Source organism: Bos javanicus, chromosome 7 (assembly GCF_032452875.1).
Source record: "Bos javanicus breed banteng chromosome 7, ARS-OSU_banteng_1.0, whole genome shotgun sequence".
Lineage (NCBI taxonomy): Eukaryota > Metazoa > Chordata > Mammalia > Artiodactyla > Bovidae > Bos > Bos javanicus.
In genome coordinates, this window is record NC_083874.1 from 95296863 (window position 1) to 95316672 (window position 19810).

Here is a 19810-nt window from a genome sequence, read left to right on the forward strand (position 1 = left end):
TTAGCACTAGTTTGGGAATGGGGTCAGGAGGTGTTTTCATCTGTTATTTTTTATTGGCCTCTCTGGGCCTTAGCTTTATTTTTTCATTGATTTATTTTTAACTCATTGAAAACTTAGTTATTTTTTTTTTCATGGTAACTCTCTGGTACTTTTCAGCTTTATGTAATACTTTTTGATGTGCTGCAATTTTCCAAAATTCTATTTAACACTGTGAATCATACAACATGTGATACCTCCATGATAGAGAGATACTGCCATTCCTTCAGGGGGACATCCTCAATACATCGTGCGTATTGCTCTAGAAATACCCTCATTCTGCACAATCGGGGGTGAAAGTCTGTCTTACCAAATTCACTTTAAAGCAAGTGACAGACCCTAGGGTTCCCCTGATCTAGTTCAGTGGCATTCTCTTCCTGGTCCAGCAGCCTAATGAAGTTCAGACTTCATGGAAGGATCGCAAACAGCCGACTGAGTGGGAGAATGCCAGTACTGTCAGTGACTGGAGCCTTTGTGAGAGCGAGAAACTAGGGCCTCGGCCAATTCATGAATTAGAATATGTGAGCATCTGGGTGAGGTGAGATAAAACACGTAAGTAAAACAAGATTTCAGGGGTATTTTCAAGGGTCTAAAATACCTTTTCTTTTTTGGCCAATAAATTAGATCATGACAAATTCTTGTAATTATTGATTATCATACAGCTCCTACCTGAAAGAAGTTGGGGATATTTTTTCCCTAATGCCTTTACACTGTGCATGTTCGTTTAGTGCAGGAATAGGCAAAATCAAATGCCTAATGAACGCGTGCCGGTCAGGCGGCCGTGATAAGCAGCATGGGTGGAGAGGGTACCATGGGACGTGTGTCCAAGTCTGTAACTGCTCGGCAGCTGCTACTCAGCTCCGGTCAGCTGCTGCTGCAAGGGAAGATGCATCTGACAGTCAGGTTTTATGTGAAATCTTACAGTTCCAATAATCAGTCCCATTTTTAAAACATTTAACATGCCAAATAAAATCTAGCTGAGGGTCAGATGCTGCCTGTGGGCGGCCAGCCTATGTCCTCTGAGTTGAAGCTTGGAAACAATTTGAGAATTTGGAGACTATCATCCATAAGACTGGAGAAGCGCCTTCGGTGTCAAAGAACATAAACTCGAAGATCCAGAAAAACCTGCTCTAATGAATGTAGTTTAAAACACAACAAAACCTTCCATTGGCTCTCCCTATGATGAACATGTTCCTCTTATTACATTGCTTTTCCATGTTATGAGTGGTGATTTCCTGTTATGACCATTTAAAACAAAAATTATGACTAGGAATTGGCCAAGTCCCTAATACAAGCTTGTTCTAAGAAAGTGGTATCAATAGCTCTCTCAGTATTTAGTCTGTGGCTGAGAAAGGAGAATGTGAGGGGGAAGAGAGGAAGGCCAGCACTCACAGCCTGAGTCGCAGTCACCTTCAGATCCATGGAGGCCTCTCCATGGTACACCAAGCAAAGAATATTCTGAAACTGCTCACACCAGCCAGTGCAGGGTTTGAGGGCTGTTTCCGGATCTGAATAATCCAGCCTTTCCCCAACGTGACCTAACGGCCTCTTCCTGAATGAGCAGCACTTTGGAGCAGAAAAGCCTGGGATATGAATCTAATTAAGAGCTCCTTCATTAGAGACTTTCCAAGCCCTTCTTTGGCATCAAAATTTGAAGAATCGTATGGCAAAGACAGGGGACAAGCTATTAGAAACTGTCTTCCTTCCTCTCATTTTTTTTTGCAGGTTGCTTTTTCAAAGTAATCTGTTGCCCTGTGTACCTTTTATTTTGAGACATGAAATGGGAGGCCCGAGTAGGCGTTCTCGTGTGGTATGAGGACCAGGTGTGAACTGTGGCCCCAGAAAGAACAAAACATTTGACTTGTGCAAGCAGGGAAGACGTGCTTTGTGCAATCAATTCAGGAAGTTGGATTTACTGCTTGAGCTCCTAGCTTTCAAATATCCAGTTTAGGGAGAAAAAGAAAAAGTACCACAAAGGATATTAGAAGCAGAAGAATCAATGACAAAACACCCACTTCAGACACAGGCAGAATCTAAGGGGGAAGGAAGAAGCGTGACTATCTCCAGCTTCGGACCAGCACGCATTTTAGTTTTCCTCCCTCAGAAGGTCCACCAGAGCTTGGAGCAGCCGGTCGTCCCTGTGCTTGTAAGGTTTCGTGTTGTAGAAGCCATCGACATAGTCGTTATACAGACTGTCCTCAGAGTCTTTAAGCTGGGAGGGTTTGTTCAGCCTTTCCAGGGCTTCATAGAAGTTTTCATAAGGGATGTTGGGCTTCGCACTTGGGGGCTTCTTTGGTGATTGCTTTGAGGGTGAGTTTTTGCTGAAAGCGCTCTGCAGGAGTCTCAGCATGGCCTCAGAAGGGGCGCCCTCTGCCAGCTCATCCCTTCTGCCCCCGACTCCACTGCCGCTGGGGCTTTGGGATGCCTGAGCGTTCTCATCCAGGCCCTCTTGTGTAGGCTGCTCCTGAAACACAGAAAGCCACCGGCCAAGGGGAGAAAGCTCGTTATTTAGGAGCCAGCAAGGCAGCTACAACACACACCCACTGCCTGTCCCTCACGAGGCTGTCTGGGGAGCAGAGAGAGTGCAAAGCTTGGACTCATACTAACTGGGGTTTCAGTCTGCATTTTCCCATTCACTAATTCATCTTTGAAGCGAAGTGAAATAAGAGTCACTCAGTCATGTCTGACTCTTTGTGACCCCATGGACTATCCAGTCTATGGAATTCTCCAGGCCAGCATACTGGAATGAGTAGCCTTGCCCTTCTCTAGGGGCTTTGGCACCTTTTTAAGTGGGGAAGTTCAGAGGAAGTTCTCCCTGAACTTCCCCTGTCATATGGCAGGAAGAAGTCCTCCGTTTCTTGTGGGTTTTGAAGTCTGAATGGGATGATGTAGGTGAGTGCGCGTACCTGTTGGTTTCCTTTGCTTTTCGGCCTGCTATAGTAGAATGCATGTTATTTAATAACACTGAATTCATTCACTTTAATGTCTTTTTTTTTTATCATATATATAATTTTTTTTATTTTTTTTAAATTTTATTTTACTTTAAAGTCTTAAGTTCTGGATGGAAAAGTTAATTGTAAAAGATAGTATGGCCTTATCATATGGAAAATCAACAGTGTGGCAATCCCTTTCCTCCCATCCATGTTTTGGGAAGGAGCTGCTGCTAAGACAGGCAGGAACTCCTGCAGAGGCACCAGTAATGCTGTTGTGTGGCAGCTCTCTGGAGGCCTCTTGCTCTGTTAGGAGCTGCCCTTTCAGCTGTTGAATTGTCAGAAAGGGTCTGGGAAGAGCCTTGGGCAGTGGTCTAGGAAAGGGGGGCACTGGAGAGATCAGAGAAGCGTTTCTTGGTCACCTGTTGTGGAACTATTTCACTATTTTAACAATCAAAAGAAAAGTGAAAGTGAAGTTGCTCAGTCGTGTCCAGCTCTTTGTGATCCCATAGACTATAGCCCACCAGGCTCCTCCGTCCATGGGATTTTCCAGGCAAGAGTACCGGAGTGGGTTGGCATTTCCTTCACCAGATCTTCCTAACCCAGGGATTGAACCCAGGTCGCCTGCATTGTAGGCCGACATTTTACCATCTGAGCCACCAGGGAAGTCCTTAACAATCAAAGGGCTCTGTTAATACCCCTTAGGGAATCTTGGAGGAAAATTTCCTGCAGGGTGCCCCCTGCCTCCAGGACTGTGATGAGGAGGCCTCTGTGATAGGGCCCCAGCGGAAGCTATTTTGCAGAATGTAAATGGGGCTAGAATATGAGCTGAGGCCTTCACACAGCTAGTTTATACCTTTCTTGAATAAAGAATGTCTTTGTATCTTCCAAAACACCCGTCACAGAGCCAGGCCTGTTCAGGGAAGGTCGTCCTGGAAACTCTGATAACCTACCTGCTACGATCTGAGGCACAGTGCCAGAGGCCTGGGGGGACACACAGATAAAGAAAATGTGTTTTCTGCCCATCATCTGATAAGGGAGAAGCCAGTGGCTTCTGGCTGAGACCTGGGAATGTAACTGACTGACTTCAGCTTTCCTCAGCAAGTTTCTGAGAAAAACCTGGATTCTGTAGCTCCCCTTGGAGTTACCAAGAAGCATCAGTTAAGGAATTAGTAAAGAGAAGCGTGCATGATTTGCTCACTTGACCCTTGGTCTTCTTTCTGTAAAATGAACATACTGAGATCTATCCTTTTTAGGTTATAAGCATTATAAGTTAAATGAGACAGTGTGGAAAATCCTTTAAAACTAGGTGCAATACCAACATTAGGTATATGTGAACCTACAAAAAGATAGCTTTCTTTAAAATTTGATACTGTTCTAAATGGAGAAAATTCATGTTCAAGAATTGAATAATATTGAATTCATTCATTTTAATTTCTAAATTTTGGATAAAAGAAGAAGTGAGACAATTTTCTATCAAAAATAAAGTTCACTTCTACTCCCTTTCCTCCCAACCCATTTTTTAACTCACTTCCTGCCTAAAAGGCGCAGGCTCACCCACTACATTGTTGATTGCGCGTGCATGCTAAGCCGCTTCAGTCATGTCCAGGTCTTTGTGACCCTATGGACCGTAGCCCACCAGGCTCCTCTGTCCATGGGATTCTCCAGGCAAGAATCCTAGAGTGGGTTGCCCTGCCCTCCTCCAGGGGATCTTCCTGACCGGGGGATTGAACCCACATCTCTTATGTCTCCCGCGTTGGCAGGCAGGTCCTTTACCACTAGCGCCACCTGGGAAGCCCAGTTCAGAGAAGAGCATGCCAGGAAGAACAGAGCTGCACGGACCTCCCCAGAGTCCACCACCTTCTCCACGCCTCTTCGGTCGTTCTGCACGGTGTTGTAAGATGTGTACACCCGGGGCTGTTTCATGTGCTCTGGCTGGGAAGAGGTCCCGTGCAGGATCAGCTTCCAGGTCACAATTCTTCCTTCGTTTTGCATTCTTCCAGACTAACGAATAAGCATACATAATGTTAGTGTGTGTTCTGAGCAGTATAAAACACACGGCTTCAAGATAGCTGAGAGATTTTATAGTGAAAACCTAACTTTCAAATTCTGTGCATTCCGTGTGTAGAGCTCTGTGTACAAAGACATAAACCACTAGACTCACTCTTGCGATGAAAACGAGTAGTTGACAGGTTCAGAGATTTACAAACTGGTTGTTTTTAATTTATAAAGGAGAACTCTCTGTGTGAACCTTCTTTTCTATATTGGGTGTGTTCTTGAAAAGTTGACAGTACCTTATATAATGGGAATTATATTTACCAATTATCAACTTGTAGAAACATTCCATTGGAATGAAAGTCTGGAGTATTATAAATAGCCTTCAACACTGAGCAGTCCTTAAGAACTGTATATTTGTGGGAATAATAATTTTTACGGGCTCGACAATTATGTTAAAAATAATGTGCTAAAATCTAAAATATCTAAAAAAAAAAAACAAACAAACTCTAAAACTGTAGTCAGATTTTGCAAACTTGATATAAAACAGTCCCACCTTCGTTAACAGATTTTCTTAGTTTCCTTGTGGTGACATTGAGTTAAAGAATGGAGGCCAACTTCAGGAACAGAACCATCAACTAAAAACGTTTTCTTCTGCCCCGTATGAGAGCAGAAATTTTTACCACTTCCATGGCTAAATCACAATTTTAACAGTCTTTAGGTGAAAAGCTATTCTTGGAGAAAAAAGTAACAATGACTGTAGAATTTCTATTAATTTAATTGACATCTTCAAGGATTTAAAATCATTTATTTTTGAAAAGTTATCTAGACATTAAATCTGGTGCTACTGATACTTATAACACTGCTAGCTCTGGAGAACTTGAACCCGAAACACCATTCATTTATATGCTCACCTATAGAAAATGCTGGAGAAATGATATAAAAATAAATGACTCAACTGAATTTGAATTTTGCTCCGACACTATATTTAGGGACTGTGTCACAATTATAGAAGAATATCAGAGTGTTAGCAAACAAAGAAAACTGAGAAATACTTTTGCTTGTTTCATAACTGAAATAAAACAAAAAAATCATATTAAATAAAATATCTTGTCTAACAAGTAAACTACTTCTAAATAACCACTGTGGTAATATTGTTAAGAGTTTCTTTATATGACCCCAGCAGATGTTAGTCGCTCAGTCATAACTCTTTGCAACCTCTTTGCAACCTCATGACCTGTAGCTTCCCAGGCTCCTCTGTCCATGAAATTTTCCAGGCAAGAATACTGGAGTGGGTTGCCACTTCCTACTCCAGGGGATCCTCCTGACCCAGGAAAGGAACCCCCATCTCTTGCATCTCCTGCATTGATAGGCAGATTCTTTACCACTAGCATCACCTGGGGAACCTTGACCCCAGCAGAGTGTCATAGTAAAGCTGGTGTAGCATTTACAGCCATGCTTGTAAATACAGCTGATTCTGGTGTCTGAGTAGCTCACGTGGCTGGCTGTGTTCTGACATGGAAACATTTGTCCCACAGTCTGTCACGACGTGTATCAAAATGTTTTTTCTTCCTTCTTACATGGCTGGTGCCTAATTTTTTTTTTTAATTATTATTTTTTTAGCCAAGTGGGCAGAGCTTAAAACATATATACCTTCTCCTTGGCCTCTCTAAGGAGTGATCAAAGTTCCTTTGGGTCCTTACTGATGGGCTAACTTTAAAAGTGCTTCTGAGTGTTTAAAAGTGAGCTTGTGGGTCAGTAGCCTTTCATTCATACTTACCATGTCTGCAATTCGCAAAGTCCAAGTGCCTATGGGGTTCTCTCCCCACGTGTGAACAGACATGAAGTCCCAGTTCTTAAAGCCATTGGGAGAGGTGTCCCGCTCTCTTTCAGCCAACAGTACGGTGCTGGTTCCTGTTTTCATGCAAGAAACACAAGTTAATGTGTGTCCTGACAGAACCGATAGCAGGACGCACTCCAGCGTTTGATAACTGAAAAAGAAAGCGGAGAGACATAAGCCTTAATTTCCCTTTGAATATAATGCCAGGATGGCAACATGCCCAAGGGAAAAAAAGGTTTATTCCCAGTACGTAGTGCATTGCCTGGCATATAATAAGTTCTCAGTAAATATCCTAGAAAAATACATAATGGCTGGATATATTGAATAAGGTTTATTTGAATAAGGAGAACTCAGAGAACTATGCTTATGAACTACATTGAAGAAGAGGATCAGAGACCTAACATACATATTAATGGAACTATCATTTTGAAATTTAAGAGAAAAATTTTAAAATTTAATAATTCCTGGGTCTATAATATAGCATAGACATAATAAAACCATGTATAATTTACTAATATCTTTTGATATAAAAATTCCTAGTAAGAGTTACTGTAAATGTTCACATCCAAGTTCTCTATAGATCAGTAAATAATATTTTCAAGAGAAAATGTCAGTAAAAAAGCATTCTACCAGTATTTGGGGCCAGTTCCCAGATATTAAGAAAGCACATTTCCAAAATTAACAAAGCCAGCTCCAAACCTCTAGTAAGTTCATATTCTAGAAGGATGTTATAGAGATAGCTCATCTTTTTCATACATCACTTATAGGAATTGAATTTAGTCACTTGAATCTTATTAAAGTATAAAAAAGGATTGGGACAGCTTCTCCTAGTTGGATTGTAGCTTATATTTCACAAACTACCACCCATGATCTTGTTTGATTTAGTAACTTTACAGGAAAGGACAAATATCAATATATCATATCATATACCCTTAATCATGTAATTGTGGAAAATTTCTTTAATCTTCCTAACTCTCATAGATCAGAATTCTCAGTTTTTTAATTAATTCCTTGGATGTGTCTGATGTATCTGTCAGTTTAATTATTAGACTTTCACTAATGAGAGAAATGAATGATATGGATCAGTGACGTGGGAAAATGAACAGTTTCAAAATGCATAACTCAGAGGGTTTATTAATTGGTATTATCTGAGTAAATGTCATTCTTCGCTTATCTAAGGATCAGTTGAAATAAACAGGGTAGATAGAGTTCTGATGCCAAAAAAAAAAGCATATTTTTTAAGTCCTGAAAGTATCTATTGAAAGACTTAGGCCTATATATAAGCAAAAATCAATCATCGATTTGAAGTCATTTAATTTATGCTTAAAAATTTAAACACATAGTTTAGAATAAATTGAATTTTTTTTTTTTAAACTTACCAGCGGCCGAAGTGAGGGTGACATGAAGGTCTCCTCTGCGGGAATATTCAATTGTTGCTTCAAATTGCACATGTTCCAGTGACTTGATAGCATTTTCTTGACCTTCACAAGCTCTTGTTGGAATTTCTATGATGACTTCTCCATTAGCTTTCAGGGCTCTAAATACATTACAGAATCATCAGTGAACAAAGTTGCATCTCTTCCTTACATTTTATGGAAATGTGTACACGGCACTCTTAAGTAGATACTCGGCTAGGCGTGTTATCTCTGTTATGAGTAGAACCCCATGAAGACAGACCGGTAAATCTCTGGAGGAGGAAATGGCAAGCCATTCCAGTAATCTTGCCTGGAAAATCCAAGGACAGAGGAGCCTGGCAAGCTATAGTCCATAGGGTCTCAAAGAGTCAGGAATGAGCATACCAGCACGCATACATACAGATAAACAGAGCAGAGTAGAAACCCAGAAATAAACCCACCCATTAGACCTGAAACTGTAAAACTTCTAGAAGAAAACATAGGGACAAAGTTTCATGATCTTGGTCTTGGCAGTGATTTAATGGATATGACAATAAGAGCACAGGCAGCAAAAGATAAATAAAAATAAACAAGTAGGACCACATCAAAAAGCCTCTGCACAGCAAAGGAAACAGACTGAAAAGGCAGCCTAAGAACAGTAGACAATACGTGATAAACGGCTAATCTCTAAAATACACAAGAACTCCTATAACTTAATAGCAAAAATCCTAACAATCTGATTCAAACAATGAGCTGAGGACCTGAATAGACATTTCTCCAAAGAAGACATACAAACAGCCAATAGATATGTGGGGGGCGGGGGACAAAGTTCACAGTAATTAATCATCAGGGAAATTCAAATCAAGACCCAAATCAAGATACCTATCAAGATCAGGATGACTATTACTTAAAAAAAATAAAGATAAAAAAGATAAGAAAAGACAAGTGTTGGTGAGGATGTGGAGAAATTGGAGCTCTTGCACAATTGGTGGGAATGCAAAATGGCACAGCCAGTATGTAAAACAATATGAAACTTCCTTAAAAAATAAAACTACCAAAGTGAAGAGGAACTCAAAAGCCTCTTGATGAAAGTGAAAGTGGAGAGTGAAAAAGTTGGCTTAAAGCTCAACATTCAGAAAACGAAGATCATGGCATCCGGTCCCACCACTTCATGGGAAATAGATGGGGAAACGGGGGAAACAGTGTCAGACTTTATTTTTGTGGGCTCCAAAATCACTGCAGATGGTGACTGCAGCCATGAAATTAAAAGACACTTACTCCTTGGAAGGAAAGTTATGACCAACCTAGATAGCATATTCAAAAGCAGAGACATTACTTTGCCAACAAAGGTTCGTTTAGTCAGGGCTATGGTTTTTCCTGTGGTCATGTATGGATGTGAGAGTTGGACTGTGAAGAAGGCTGAGCGCCGAAGAATCGATGCTTTTGAACTGTGGTGTTGGAGAAGACTCTTGAGAGTCCCTTGGACTGCAAGGAGATCCAACTAGTCCATTCTGAAGGAGATCAGCCCTGGGATTTCTTTGGAGGGAATGATGCTAAAGCTGAAACTCCAGTACTTTGGCCACCTCATGGAAAGAGTTGATTCATTGGAAAAGACCCTGATGCTGGGAGGGATTGAGAGCAGAAGGAGAAGGGGACGACAGAGGATGAGATGGCTGGATGGCATCACTGACTCGATGGATGTGAGTCTGGGTGAACTCCGGGAGTTGGTGATGGACAGGGAGGCCTGGCGTGCTGCGATTCATGGGGTCGCAAAGAGTCAGACACGACTGAGTGACTGATCTGATCTGATCTGATCTGATGATCCAGCAATCTCACTTCTGGATATTTATTCAAAAGAATTGAAATCAGGGTCTCAAAGAGTTACTAGCATCCCCATGTTCATTGCAGTATTATTCTTAATAGCCAAGCTGTGGGGACAACCTCAATATTCCTCAATAGATGAATGGATAAGGAAAATATGATATTTATATACAATGGAACATTAACTTTAAAAAAGAAGGAAATTCTGCTATATGTGACAGTATGGAGACAACATGAGGATATTATGCTGGGCAAATGAACCAGCCACAAGTAGATAAATATTGCATAATTCTATTCATACAAGATGTCTAAAATAGTCGAATTCATAGACTCAGACAGTGGAATGTTGGTTGCCTTGGGCTTGTTGGGGTGGGGGGATGGAGAGTTACTAATCAGTGGGCATCAAGTTTCAGTTAAGCGAGATGAGTAAGTTCTAAAGATCAGCTATACATTGTACCAATAGTTAACAGTTATGTATTGTACACTTAACAACTTAAGGGGGTAGATCTCATGTTGAGTTCTGAACATAAGGGGAGAAAAGTAAATGGTAAGGAACACAAACACAGATATTTGAATGCAATAAACTATTTGTTATGGCATCAAATTCAAACAGGTTTCTCTTATATTAATCCAAAAATCCATTACTGAAACATACCTTTTTCAGAAATGATTTTATCTCCCTAACGCATGCCCTCCAAGCCTCCCACCCTTGGGTATTTTGTGTGAGTGTGCCTTCAGTATAGTTGTGGTTGTCTTGATACCAGATTCTGCTTCTGCACCCAGAATGTAGATGGACAAGTATATTCGAAATGAAAGCCTTGGGGCATAAAGCGGGGTTCTTTTGGAAGTCGGTTTTGGGTAACACTGGTTGGCAAGTACTGCATCTCATCAATTCTAAGATGCATTAAAAAAAAATTTAACATCTTTGAATTTGGGATGAATTTTAATAAGATGATTTGTAATAGTTTAATTGGCAGTGATTTTTCTTAGTGGTCTATAGGACAGTGGAGCACATTCAGTTCAGTCACTCAGTCATGTCCGACTCTTGGCGACCCCATGAACTGCAGCATGCCAGGCTTCCCTATCCATCACCAACTCCTGGAGCTTGCTCAAACTCATATCCACCGAGTTGGTGCACATTAGCTTACTGCTATATTGTTGGACATGGGCTATGAAAGGAAAATACAAGTGTGTTGTTAACATGATTTGCAAATCTTCGGTCTCTGTGCCCTCTCATGGAGCCACAGGGAACACTGGCAAATGCCATCCCCAGCTACTTCAGAAGGGCAGGGGAGAAAAATTAGGCAGAGTGACAAGCATCATTCTCAAATAGTGCCATGGCACACAATTGTTTAAAATTCCTGGAGACACTTACCTGGGCTCAAAGTCGTTGTCCTTGACAACACATTCCTTCTTCTCAGGCACACTGCTCCAGGTGCTGGGATCAGCCAAATCCACCAGAGCTTTGGCATTTAGCAGCCCGAATCCAAATCGACTGTTCACCATCAAGCCTGCTCCGTTCTTTTTCCATCCAGGGTTATTGGCCAGTGGGTCATACTCAGAGGTCCATACAACCAAGTGCTGCATATCTCGCCAGGTGAGATTTGGACTGGACAGGAAGTGACCGAAAGAATGTTCAGGGGCAAAAAGGAGTTTCCTCGCAAAAGCAAGGGTTAAAAACAAGCATCTCCATTCAGAGATGGTAAGGTGTCTTTTTGCAACTGTGCCTCTGTAATTTTAGTGTGTATCACTACTGGTATATCTTTCATTCAGAATTAAAAATTCAGTCTTATAAATTATTAAATTTTGGTTTTCAGTGCTGTAGAAATGTAGGACCAAGTTCTAATGACTTACACTTGACTGGAGCAAAGATTAAAAATGATGACACTTCCTTTGTGTCCTCCATCCTTATGCTGTCCCTTATCAGCCTTAGAATTTTCAACATTGTGAACCCACAGTTGAGGTCTTGACTTAGATTTAGACACAGACTGGTTACCCACTCCTAAATATTTTTTTGTCTCTTTTTTTATATGGCAAAAGTGTCAAGAAGCTCTTAGCGACTTGAGCTCATTCTTACAAGCACCATGCTGAACAGAGTGGGAATATGCAAGAAAGTAGTTCATGTCTTTAAGAAGCTTCAGTCAGTTCAGTTGCTCAGTCATGTCCGACTCTTTGAAACCCCATGGACTGCAGCACATGAGGCTTCAAATCCAGTAAAAGAACTAGTCTTTTTAAAAACTGTATCTATTGAATCCTGTATTCATAGCATAATGTACTGTTGGACTTACACCCGTGGTGGATTCATATTGATGTATGGCAAAACCAATACAATATTGTAAAGTAAAAATAATAATAATAAAAAAAATGATAAAAAGGCAAAATATTCAGATTAATACTTGTTTGGCCAGTAATATAGCATGTAATCAAATTACTTAAAAAAAGAAATAATTCTTTGGGAATGGAAGGGTTCTAGGAAGGCTCTTCTAGGAGGAAATATTTTGAGATGAACTTTAAAGGATGGGTAGAACATTAAGAAGTGGAGAGAGAGAATGAGAGATGAGGCAATGGAGCAAAACCTCTGAGCAGGGGAAATATAGGATATGCCCAGAGTATGGTAACAGTCTGGTTTATTGGAGCAGGGAAGAGGTGAGGAGGAATACTGAGCCAGGTGGTGAGGACCTTGAATGCCAGGAAAAGGAGCTTATACTTTATCCTTTGGGCAAGGGGGCGCCATTGAGGATTTTTGAGCAATGAAATGGTATAATCAGAAGTCTTGGTAAAATTAATTTAATAGCAACATAAGGATAAATCAGAGGTGCATGGGTGTGTTGGGTCTCTTAATAATGAAGACAAAGCCTTCCCTGATCACCTTATTTAAGATTTCAACTCCCCCCAAATACTCCTGTGCTCTCTTATCTTGCTGTACTTTGTTTTTATTCTTTTATACTGCTTATCATCTAGTAACATACTGAGCAACTCATTTCTTTTGTGTGTTATTAGCATCTGTCTCACCTCCTAGAATCAGCAATGAAAAGAGCTGAGATTTTTTTCCTTCTTGTTCTCTGATGTGCACCAACCACTCAAAAGAATGCCAGGCACAGGGTATATGCTGGGTAAATATTAGCTGGTTGGATGGTTGAACGTGTCTAAGTGTTGTTGCTGCTGCTGCTGCTGCTGCTACTAAGTCGCTTCAGTCGTGTCTGACTCTGTGTGACCCCATAGACGGCAACCTACAAGGCTCCCCCGTCCCTGGGATTCTCCAGGCAAGAACACTGGAGTGGGTTGCGATTTCCTTCTCCATGAATGAAAGTGAAAACTAAACATTAAGTCGCTCAGTCATGTCTGACTCTTCGAGACCCCATGGACTGCAGCCTCAGATCAGTCGCTCAGTCGTGTCTGACTCTTTGCGACCCCATGAATCGCAGCAGGCCAAGGCCTCCCTGTCCATCACCAACTCCCAGAGTTCACTCAGACTCACGTCCATCGAGTCAGTGATGCCATCCAGCCATCTCATCCTCTGTCGTCCCCTTCTCCTCCTGCCCCCAATCCCTCCCAGCATCAGGGTCTTTTCCAATGAGTCAACTCTTCACATGAGGTGGCCAAAGTACTGGAGTTTCAGCTTCAGCATCATTCCTTCCAAAGAAATCCCAGGGCCGATCTCCTTCAGAATGGACTGGTTGAATCTCCTTGCAGTCCAAGGGACTCTCAAGAGTCTTCTCCAACACCACAGTTCAAAAGCATCAATTCTTTGGTGCTCAGCCTTCTTCACAGTCCAACTCTCACATCCATACATGACCACAGGAAAAACCATAGCCTTGACTAGACGAACCTTTGTTGGCAAAGTAATGTTTCTGCTTTTGAATATGCTATCTAGGTTGGTCATAGCTTTCCTTCCAAGGAGTAAGCGTCTTTTGATTTCATGGCTGCAGTCACCATCTGCAGTGATTTTGGAGCCCAGAAAAATAAAGTCTGACACTGTTTCCACTGTTTCCCCATCTATTTCCCATGAAGTGGTGGGACCAGATGCCATGATCTTTGTTTTCTGAATGTTGAGCTTTCAGCCAACTTTTTCACTCTCCACTTTCACTTTCATCAAGAGGCTTTTGAGTTCCTCTTAACTTTTTGCCATAAGGGTGGTGTCATCTGCATATCTGAGGTTATTGATATTTCTCCCAGCAATCTTGATTCCAGCTGTGTTTCTTCCAGTCCAGCGTTTCTCATTTTGTACTCTGCATATAAGTTAAATAAACAGGGTGGCAATATACAGCCTTGACGAACTCTTTTTCCTATTTGGAACCAGTCTGTTGTTCCATGTCCAGTTCTAACTGTTGCTTCCTGACCTGCATACAAATTTCTCAAGAGGCAGATCAGGTGGTCTGGTATTCCCATCTCTTTCAGAATTTTCCACAGTTGATTATGATCCACACAGTCAAAGGCTTTGGCATAGTCAATAAAGCAGAAATAGATGTTTTTCTGGAACTCTCTTGCTTTTTCTATGATGCAGCAGATGTTGGCAATTTGATCTCTGGTTCCTCTGCCTTTTCTAAAACCAGCTTGAACATCAGGAAGTTCACGGTTCACATATTGCTGAAGCCTGGCTTGGAGAATTTTGAGCATTACTTTACTAGCATGTCAGATGAGTGGAATTGTGTGGTAGTTTGAGCATTCTTTGGGATTGGAATGAAAACTGACCTTTTCCAGTCCTGTGGCCACTTCTGAGTTTTCCAAATTCGCTGGCATATTGAGTGCAGCACTTTCACAGCATCATCTTTCAGGATTTGGAATAGCTCAACTGGAATTCCATCACCTCCACTAGCTTTGTTCGTAGTGATGGTTTCTAAGGCCCACTTGACTTCACATTTCAGAATGTCTGGCTCTAGGTCAGTGATCACACCATCGTGATTATCTGGGTCATGAAGATCTTTTTTGTACAGTTCTTCTGTGTATTCTTGACATCTCTTCTTAATATCTTCTACTTCTATTAGGTCCATACCATTTCTGTCCTTTATCGAGCTCACCTTTGCATGAAATGTTCCTTTGGTATTTCTGATTTTCTTGAAGAGATCCCTAGTCTTTCCCATTCTGTTGTTTTCCTCTATTTCTTTGCATTGATCACTGAAGAAGGCTTTCTTATCTCTTCTTGCTATTCTTTGGAACTCTGCATTCAGATGTTTATATCTTTCCTTTTCTCCTTTGCTTTTCGCTTCTCTTCTTTTCACAGCTATTTGTAAGGCCTCCCCAGACAGCCATTTTCCTTTTTTGCATTTCTTTTCTATGGGAATGGTCTTGATCCCTGTCTCCTGTACAATGTCACGAACCTCATTCCATTGTTCATCAGGCACTCTATCTCTCAGATCTAGGCCCTTAAATCTATTTCTCACTTCTACTGTATAATCATAAGGGATTTGATTTCAGTCATACCTGAAGGACTGCAGCCTACTAGCCTTAAATACAATTTTAAAACTTACTGCCATTAGTCATTAGAAGTCTTTCATGATCCCAGGCCTTTCCTTAGCTTTGAGACCTGCATTGTTTCTATCAGGCCAGTCAAGCCTTATTTAGATAAAGAAATGCCTAATTTGCATCCTCCAGGCTTCTGTCTTATCACCAGGTTGTGAAACAGCCAACAGGGGAGTCTGGCTCAGTTTGCTGTTGTCTCCCCAGAGCTGATCATGGGCGGATTTAACAATCCCTCAGTGACAACAGGGGGTGGTGCACACTCCTAAACATGGAGGAGTCTGCTCCTGGTTACAATCCCAGTCCTCATAAGAAGCTTTACAAAGTCTGTATCTGGTGGCCTCGTGGGCACGCTGCCCTCTGCATGCCAGCCTGGGTGCCAAGCCCACGTATCGCCCTCTGTTAAGGGAGCTGTAGTAGTCAAGGACTCCAGTCCTCCTCTCCCAGCAAGCTCTTCACATATTTACATTCCTGGGCCTTCTTATCTGAGGTCTTGGGCAGCTCGGCCAAGGCCCCCTGATGGGGGCAAGAGGGGGAAACCTTGAAAACACCTCTCCCCACTCTGACTCAGTGCCCAGGACTTCTCCACTCCCAGCCTTACCCATCACCCCCACCCTATCCCAGAGGCTTGCGTTGGCTCCCTCAACAGTGAGACAACAAGCCCCCATGTCCATACTTTTAACCTGACCTTCAACTGGTGCACCTTTCCATGGTGGGGGTGGGGGGATGGATCAGGGAAAGTTGGTGTTTTCTCTGGTTTTAGACTCTGGCTTACACCATCATGGTAAGTCATTGAAGGCTTAACTCTTTCATTTTTGGTGTGTTACTTTAAAGCTGCTCTGACTCCTAGAAGCTTAATATGCCTTCTCTCTGCTCAGCTGAGCTCCTGGCAAATGTCAGGCTTTAACCATGGAGTGACTGATAGAGCCCTTGGAAAGACTCTAGTTCAGTGATTCTCCAAGGTTCAAGGCTGCTTGCATCATAATCACCCGGTACACTTGCAAATAATGAAAATTCTTGAGTCCCACCCTGAACCGACTGAGCCAAAATACTTGAGGGTAGGGAGGGATTTTATATTTGAAAAAGCTATCCAGCCAGTTTTGTGTTACAGCTACAATAATAGGAGTTGAAAGAAAGAATACAAGTATCTATCTAATTAAGGTAATTAGAAGTCACTGGGGTCAGAATCATGGCATCAGAATAGGGAGTAGTAAAAAGCACATTAAATTATATTCTATTACCAAGGACCTGTGTGACCTTAAGCAAGCCACTTCGTCTCCCTGGGCCTGAGTGGACTCACCTCTAAGATGAGAGGTCGAGTATGACAGTCTGACCTCCAATCTGCCCAGGATCATATATATTTTCCTTCATTGTAGATCTCGTATCCACACTGGCCATCCCACGTTGATGAATAATTAACTAGCTGAGCGGAAATGGCTGTTTTCTCCATGTGGAAACTAATTCTGGCCTATATAGCATGTTATTGAAATTCGTGCTTCCTTCTAGTCTTTTAAAAGGAGTTTTAGGTCAAAGCCTCTTACCAAAGGTGGTCTCACTGAGCTAGGCTGTGGGCCACATGCCAGTTTACCTCTTGGACTCTTGTGTGTGTGTGTGTGCACGTGTGTGTGTGTGTTGGGATGAGGATAGGTACCAAGGAGGTAAAAGTCATGGTCTTGATAATCATGCTAATCAAACACGAAGCAGATTTCTATAGTTAGAGCATTGGTTTTTATTCACTTGCAGGTTTTGTTTTATTTTTGATTATTTTCTTTTACCTATTCTTTGCAAAATATCCAAAGAGGCTTCATTGTCAGGCAGTTAGGAAAATTAAGGCTATTTCTCTAACAGAGTTATTTTTCATTTGAGTGATTGCATTTCATAAAGTGAAAGGGACCTTCTAACAGCAGTGCATCTCATTCCTGACAGCCTTCCTCTGTTAATTAGCATCTCGCTTCTCGATGGCATCCACAATAATTAAATTTTTTAAAATCTGCATTGGGTTGCTAATCAAGGATATGTTTACAGAAAATAAGGGCTTTGGAATTAAACATTGGAATTAAGCATTGCTTCTAATTAGGAGAATGTAGGTAAAGTATTCTGGAGACAAAATTCTAAAATGAAAAAGTCTTAGAGGCTACCTGGTTTAGCCTCTAATCACAACTAGGAAAGCCTGGATGTTAAAGATTTTAGTTAAAGATTTCTTGGTTACATTTCCCAACCTCTCGAAGCCTCAGTTTCATCCTTAATAAAATGCAATTAATAATTTATATGTCACAAGGATGTTGTAAGAATTAGAGTTAGCATTGTATATAAAGAGATTAGCACAGGTTACGGCCATGGTAGTAGCCTGATAAATGCTGAATGCTGTTATTCATGATAAATTTAGCCCAGAGTTGTTCTTCATTCTCCATAGTTGTTACTTAAGGAAGAACACATGGTTAAATGATTCTCCCAATCGTGTTTGTCTACGGACTCTTCTAGAAATTCTGGCATTCCGATTTTCTGAAATAATCATCTGGTATAGACAACTGAATAGAGCAAAGAAAACTGTCCATCTGAGAACAGACATCTCAATAATTTGTATGTACTTTGGCAGGAAGTTTATAAATGTTGAGATAGATTATGTCCATCTTACTGATGACTGAATCAAAATGAAAGGAATTAAATTCTTATGATGTGCACTAGGGAGATCATAGACTCTTAATGTCTCTCAAATCATGAGCAGCGTAGGAATCTGATGGAACCGCAAACCATTCTCCCCAAAATGCCAGACACACACTCCTAAACATGTCTGCATCTAGTCGCAAAGAAGTTCTTGGGCCCCGTATGTTTTGTAACAATCCATGGGGCCCCTGCTTTATAAAGTAATCCATTAGGAATCAGCTGAGATTAATGGGCTAGATCATCCTTAGATAATTTTCTCTGTATACCAAAAGAGGAGCTTTGAAATTTTAGAAACCAGATATGACAATTTTAAAATTTCAGTTCTTAGTCAAAATAACATTACATCTGTTCAGCTAGATGAATGTTTCTACTATTCTGGTCACTAGACAAGATGGTTAGGTCTGGCTGGTTATATTTGTACACATCTGATAGGTGTTGGATAGGGAAGACAAGATCTTTAAGGATAGTTTTCTTCTAAAAGCTCCCTGGAGCTAAAACTTATATCCTAAAATCATAAATAACATGATCTTTTTTCCCACCTGTGTAACTGCTTGCCTTCATAAGACCTTACTTCTTCCGCTCTGGACCTCTTCCCACCAATCTCAGCAATTCATGTTAGATGATCTGTATAAGCTGACACCTTCAATTTCAAATTGGAGGATCCTTTTAAAAGGAAAAGGCTAGAAAAAAAATGATCTGATCTGACCCCTCTATTTTATAGATGATTAATTGAGCACTCAGTTGGAGATTACTTTGCCTAAGGTCACATAGCTAGTGGTATGCCTGGGACTTGAAGCCAGGTGTTCCCTGCCCTTTTCACTGCTTAGATGATCTTTCCTTAAATTTGGTTTGGGGCTGCCGATGCTAGTCTTAGCCCGTGCCTGTAGACTTTGCTCTCTGTCCATCCTCTACCTGTTGAAACTGAGCTCAGCTTTTCTTCTGGACCCAAGAGCTTCAGATTTGCTTGTTTCTGATTGAGCATCTGGATTTGCTCTTCCCTAATCAGATATCTTTCCAGCTCCTCCAAGTAGGTCGGCCTTACTCAGCCTGTCTTGCTTAGCTGCCATGGCCATCATAACTGAGATACCAGAGACTAAACCGCAACTCCACAGGTGATCCCAGGGCTCCTGGAGTGATGCTGGGCTCTCTAGCAACTGCACATCTTTTCCAGCTATGGCCCAGGCCAAGGCACTCTGTTCTTCTGCTACCGTGAACCTCATCTACTGAACATGACATGAGGGGACTGCTTTGTCTTCTCTGTAGAGAATATGGATGATATTCTAGGGTAACCTGCTTATTAGGAAGGATAATAGTAATCTGTAAGTTTAAACACTTCCTCTATCACTCAACCATAGCACCTGACTTAACATTTAAAGATTTCTCACCACACAACATCAGAAAGCAGAAATAAGGATGAATAAAAAGGTGTGGCCATATAGTGTGAGACAGACTTTTTTTCCTCTGTATTAAGTATTAGACTATTGAATAACTATTTTGAAGGGGAAATGTTGCTAAATCCCTTTTTGGTAGCATACACTAAGATAAATTCCAGGGGGATTTAGAAAATAAATATCTAATAAAAGACACATAAATGTATATTTATATAATTTGGGGTTGCAAGGATTTTCCTGAGCATAAAAAAAAGGGAAAAAAAGAACTTAGAGACTGATAAA

At 41.2% G+C, this 19810-nt stretch overlaps 1 protein-coding gene and 1 long non-coding RNA gene across 3 annotated transcripts in view; one reads left to right on the forward strand and one right to left on the reverse strand.

The window, feature by feature from the left end:
- The window catches only part of LOC133251693 (uncharacterized), a 690054-nt gene that overhangs the window by 448703 nt on the left and 221541 nt on the right, over nucleotides 1-19810 (forward strand). The gene's annotated exons all lie outside the window — the stretch shown is intronic.
- The window catches only part of PCSK1 (proprotein convertase subtilisin/kexin type 1), a 45349-nt gene continuing 25812 nt past the window's right edge, over nucleotides 274-19810 (reverse strand). Inside the window, exons 10-14 of the mRNA XM_061424452.1 lie at nucleotides 11392-11625; nucleotides 8181-8338; nucleotides 6742-6875; nucleotides 4809-4970; nucleotides 274-2500 (exon numbers count right to left, since the gene is read on the reverse strand). Coding sequence (XP_061280436.1) covers nucleotides 2123-2500; nucleotides 4809-4970; nucleotides 6742-6875; nucleotides 8181-8338; nucleotides 11392-11625 — 1066 coding nt within the window. The 3' untranslated portion in view covers nucleotides 274-2122. The remainder of the gene's footprint in view (nucleotides 2501-4808; nucleotides 4971-6741; nucleotides 6876-8180; nucleotides 8339-11391; nucleotides 11626-19810) is intronic.